Genomic DNA, 5,192 nt, shown 5'->3' with positions numbered 1-5,192 from the left:
CAGGTTGGTGGGTGGTGGCCGGTGCTGCAGGCGGCTGGTGGTTGCGCATAGAGACAGGGAAGAGAGATGGAGAACACGGGGAGAGAGAGAGAAATAAGGGGGCTCGAGGTGGACGGTCGGCGACGGCGAGAGAGGGGGGTTGCGCGGCTGACTTGGTCGACGGGGAAACGGCCGGCGTCGAAGGTTGTGGTGGTGGCTGGGTGTGTGCAGTGAGAGATACGGAGAGATGAGAAGAGAGAGGTTGCGGGGAGAGAAAGAAAAGAGAGAGAGATAGAGAGAGAGAGAGAGAGATGGCTCTAGAGAGAGAAGGTGTAGTTGGCTATTTTAAAGGGAGCTGCTATTTGCACACCCCTATTTTTCTCTTTGCACACCCCTAACAACCCAATTTGTGAAATTACTTAATTGACACAAAGAGAAAAGACCAAAAAGGACAACCTTTATTATTTGAAAAAAAAAAAACTCTCCTTACACACCCATCCCAACACTCTTACACACCCCACCCAAACTCTTAAACCTCAGCCAAAATACTCTCATTGCACACCCCCTCCTCTCATAACCTCTTCTCTTCATTTTTCCTCCATTAAACCCTAAGTTTTCATTTTTCCTCATTGAAAGTGTTTACCCATTTTGCCAAATAAGTCTTCATTTTCATGAATGGAGCCTTCACTCGTCCCGTATTCGCCTTCCGACGAGGTATGATCGTGATTTTTTGAGTTTTTTTTTCGTCTTTTTCATTTCCTGTTCGCGGTTCATTCGGCGAACCAGTACCGAACGTTTCTGCATTGTTCGACAGATGACTACCGAACATAACTAACATATTCGGTAGTTAGCTGCCGAATGAAAATTACAAAAAAATTTTAAAAAATCCATTCGGTGACTGTTTGCCGAATGAACTTATAGATTTCGACAGACACCTGCCGAACATTGTACATATATTCGGAAGACATCTGTCGAATGAAGTATTTTGTTTACAAAAATCGATATTGTTCGGTAGTCAACTGTCGAACTAAGGTTATTGGTTCGGTAGATTACTACCGAACAATATGATTTCGTTCGGTAAGCTTCTACCGAACAGATTCATTCAGTTCGGTAACCTTCTACCGAACGTACTGTTTTGACATTATTTTCATGTTTTATGTGTAGGATGATGAACCGACTGAGCAATATGGTGGTGCTTCTACTCGGAACAGCAAGGTTGAGGACTACATTGGGCCCGAGGTCGAGGTCGAGGTCGAGGCCAAGGTTTTGACCGAATACTCACGTGACTATAGTAATGAATTCACAACAAACGAGGTATGAATTTGTTATTTGGGAAATATATGTTGCAAATGTAGTTGAAATGTGAATAATGTAAATTTCATATGTGTAGATATTTCATTCGAGGGATGCATTGGTTAGCTGGGCACGTGCACAAGGAAGGACGAACAACATAGTCATTGTCATAATGAGGTCTAATACAGCAGGGGTGGGGAAGAAGAAAGCTAGAGTGTTCCTTGGTTGCGAACGAAGTGGTCACCATAGGCCATCCAAGTATGATGCTGATAGTTGTATAGTAAAACGTCCTAAGGATGGTAGGGACTCTACTACAAAAAGATGTGGATGCCCCTTCTCATTAAAGGGTGTGCAAACTGGTAATGAGGATGAATGGATGCTAAGTGTGGTATGTGGAGTGCATAACCATAGAGTTCTAGTTACTGGTGAAGGACACTCATTTGTGGGGAGATTATCTGAAACAGAGAGTTCTTTATTGGTGGATATGTCTAAGAGTTTAGTGAAACCGAAGCAGATTCTGACCATCTTGAAGGAAAGGGATTATTCGAATACAACAACAATCAAAACAATATACAATGTCAGACACCGCAATAGGGTGAAAGAGAAGGCTGGAAAAACTGAAATGCAGTGTTTGCTAAGTAAGTTATCTGAACACAAATACTTTGAGTGGCATAGATGTTCTGGTGGTGATGATATTGTGACTGATTTGTTTTGGAGCCACCCTGGTTGTGTTGATCTCTTACGTGCATTTCCACATGTATTGATCATGGATTGCACGTATAAGACTAATAGGTACCGTCTGCCACTCTTTGAGATTGTTGGGGTCACATCCACGGACATGACTTTCTCAGTTGCATTTGCTTACATGAGTTATGAGAAGGAAGACAATTACATTTGGGCTTTGACTAGATTGAGGTCGTTACTCAGCGATGATTGTCTTCCTGGTGTGATTGTCACAGACCGAGATCTAGCACTCATGAATGCAATCTCTGCAGTTTTTCCTACTGCTAGACATTTATTGTGTAGGTGGCACATTAGCAAAAATGTGATGGCAAATTGCAAGAAAAAGTTTGGAACCAAGGATGATTGGGATAAGTTTTATAGTTCATGGTATTCCTTGGTAAATTCAACGTCAGAAGATGTGTATTTAAGAGACTTACAGCAGATTGAATCTAAGTTCGGTTGGGTTCCTGGAGTTATTGACTATTTGAAGGACACTTGGTTGATACCTTTCAAGGAGAAGTTTGTGGCTGTATGGACAGACACATGTATGCATTTTGGTAATACAACTTCCAATAGGTAAACACTTTCACATATTTGGCATTACTTGTTAATTATTATATTGTGTTGTATATAAACTAACTTGACTCTATTAATAGGGCGGAAAGTGCACACGCGAAGCTAAAAAGGGAACTTGGCTCTAGCCAGCTTCCCTTTGATACCTCTTGGGCACATATACACTCATTGTTAGTATTGCAGCATACACACATCAAGGCATCATTTGAGAAGAGTCGAACGTTTGTCCAAGTCAAAATGAGACAGCCGGAATTGAAAGATTTGATTGGTTATGTATCTATGACGGCATTGACTATAATTGCTTGTGAGATTGGCCGGTAATTTGGATACTAACTCAACTATAATTACTACCATGAACACTTCATTAATGTGATGCTTACTGACTAATATAATTCTTTTCTTTTTGTAGGGCCGATTCAAATCCGACTGGAACATTACCGTGTGATTGCACGATTCGCCATACACACTGTTTGCCATGTGCACATGAGATTTTGTCGTATAGGCGACGTAAGATGCGTATTCCACTTGATTCAGTGCATCCCCGTTGGAGAAAGTTGGATATGCTTCACGAACCACAAGTGATAGTGTCAAATCCACCGGTTCAGTCAACACTTGATAGACTAGCAATATGGATGGAAGGACAGAATGAGGACACTAAGAGGATGATGAGTTTGAAAATAGAAGAGCTTATGAATCCAGAGATAACGGTGCTAAAAGAACCGCGTGCGAAGGTAAAGACTAAAGGGCGCCCTAGTAAAGCCGAAAATTCTACCCGCCGTTTGCCATCTGCCTTCGAGTATGCACTTTCGGGTCAAGGTAGCCACTCACCATCACCTACAATATGTACAGTTGGCACCAATTCACCAAAGAAGATGCCAAAGGCAAGAGTATCAAAATTGAAGGTATATAATTCATTTGGATGATCTTACTTTATTTTACTAATACTCATTGCATAATCGGATTTATTTATATTTTTCTACAGGCATATAAGACATCACTCACGCCATCTGTTCCGACCCACCGGTATACACAGCAATTCAACGCTAGCATTAGGCCATTCATTACCGGTGCCACTGATGTGAAATCCGACGGTCATTGTGGGTATAGAGTCGTAGCTTTGGCATTGGGGTTGGGTGAAGATGCGTGGCGGAAAGTGCGTATAGATTTATTCCACTCGTTACGGTCATTGTCCATCCTATATGAGTCCATATTTGGTCGATCTCGAGTTGCTGAGCTAAAGCATTCGATTGAGTATTTTGAAGAACCTCTTATTGCACCAAAGGATTATTGGATGGACATGCCGGAGATGGGATATGTTATCGCGACATGCTATGGTGTAGTGGTGACCCATGTATCTAGGTCGTTATGCTTAACATGCCTACCATTTAGCGTACACCCAGATATACTAGAGGGATCCGAGATTCGTGAGATTGGTATCGGTTTTGTCAATGACGATCATTTCGTACAGGTACACATTGAACTACATGGTTTGTTTTATTGGATATTTAAATTATCTTAATATGTACACTTAGTGGATATTTATTTCATATTTATTGAACTCATGTGTAATGCTATTTTATAGGTACACTTAGTACCGGATCACCCCATGCCACCTATTCCTACTGTGTGGACCTTGCATGCCACCGAAAGCGCAAAAATGTGGTATACTAGATACCAACATCGCCTTGAGCAATTCAAAGAATTTGTGTGCCATAGTGATCCATCCACACAAGAACCAGTGTCTCTTGATAGTGATTGATTATGTTTTGGACTTGATGCATTTACATTGAGTTATGATGAGATTATTGTATTATTTAAATATATATAAGTATGTGGATTTAAGTATATATAAGTATTTGGATATTTTTTTTGCATGAACCTAAGTATTTCACATAAAAAATGAGGTGGATTCAATTATATAAATTAACCATAGTATTTGACATAAATAAAACCTTATCTAGTTACGGAAACTACAAAAATATCAAGTTATAATCATTGGCGGGGACGCCGCCTCGAACCGCGTTGGTATGTCATAGTGTCCTGCAAATGCGTCCCCTGTAAAATATGTTGCAAACTCTGAACCGTCTGATAGAGGTAAGTAGGACGTGTGATAGCAACTTCTTCGCCCATGTCAATAATCGGCTGGGTAATCCGTAGCATCCGAGCCTCGCGCTCCTAAAAGCCAAAATATGCGAACATTAACAGATGCAATCGGAAAATGAGAAAATTTATTGTGTAAATTTACGTACCCGATAGTATGCAACATCCGATGTGGCGTGTGGAATATCCGATGTGGCGTGTGGGTCAAATGCACCTCTGCGAGTAGGGTTGTGGACGATTGGATGTGATATAGAGGTGAACCAATCGAGGTACCCTCTCACAGTATCCGATGGCCGCCTCACCGGTATACTGCGCGCCTCCTCAGACAACACGTGATTCCCCCATGCCTCCCACATACCAGCTAAATAGTTGTACATGGGTCTGTATGAGTGCGCATTCGAACCTCTAACCCCCTGAAAAACCGCACGTGGTGCAGGGGGGATCGTCTGTACCCTCCCAAACTGCCTAAGTACTCTCTCGGGACAATAAGGCTCAACAACATCAAAACACCTTATCATCCCTGT

The 5,192-nt window shown here is 41.7% G+C and overlaps 1 protein-coding gene across 1 annotated transcript; it reads left to right on the top strand.

The window, feature by feature from the left end:
• The first annotated feature begins 654 nt into the window (after positions 1-654).
• Positions 655-4,327, top strand: LOC147286238 (PKS-NRPS hybrid synthetase cheA-like). Its single transcript, XM_086240718.1, has 7 exons — positions 655-693; positions 1,144-1,293; positions 1,370-2,571; positions 2,652-2,885; positions 2,978-3,470; positions 3,551-4,036; positions 4,151-4,327. The coding sequence occupies exons 1-7, from the start codon at positions 655-657 to the stop codon at positions 4,325-4,327; spliced, it is 2,781 nt and encodes a 926-aa protein (XP_086096844.1).
• Positions 4,328-5,192: the final 865 nt, after the last annotated feature.

Source organism: Dryas octopetala, chromosome 4 (assembly GCF_963921425.1).
Source record: "Dryas octopetala chromosome 4, drDryOcto1.1, whole genome shotgun sequence".
Classification (NCBI taxonomy): domain Eukaryota; kingdom Viridiplantae; phylum Streptophyta; class Magnoliopsida; order Rosales; family Rosaceae; genus Dryas; species Dryas octopetala.
This window is presented reverse-complemented; position numbering and strand designations above follow the sequence as displayed.

Excerpts from the sequence above, each read along its gene's own strand:
- LOC147286238 (XM_086240718.1), top strand. The coding sequence starts at position 655 with ATGGAGCCTTCACTCGTCCCGTATTCGCCTTCCGACGAG. Across the intron at positions 694-1,143 it reads CGTATTCGCCTTCCGACGAG|GATGATGAACCGACTGAGCA; the intron begins GTATGATCGTGA and ends TTTTATGTGTAG. Across the intron at positions 3,471-3,550 it reads CAAGAGTATCAAAATTGAAG|GCATATAAGACATCACTCAC; the intron begins GTATATAATTCA and ends ATTTTTCTACAG.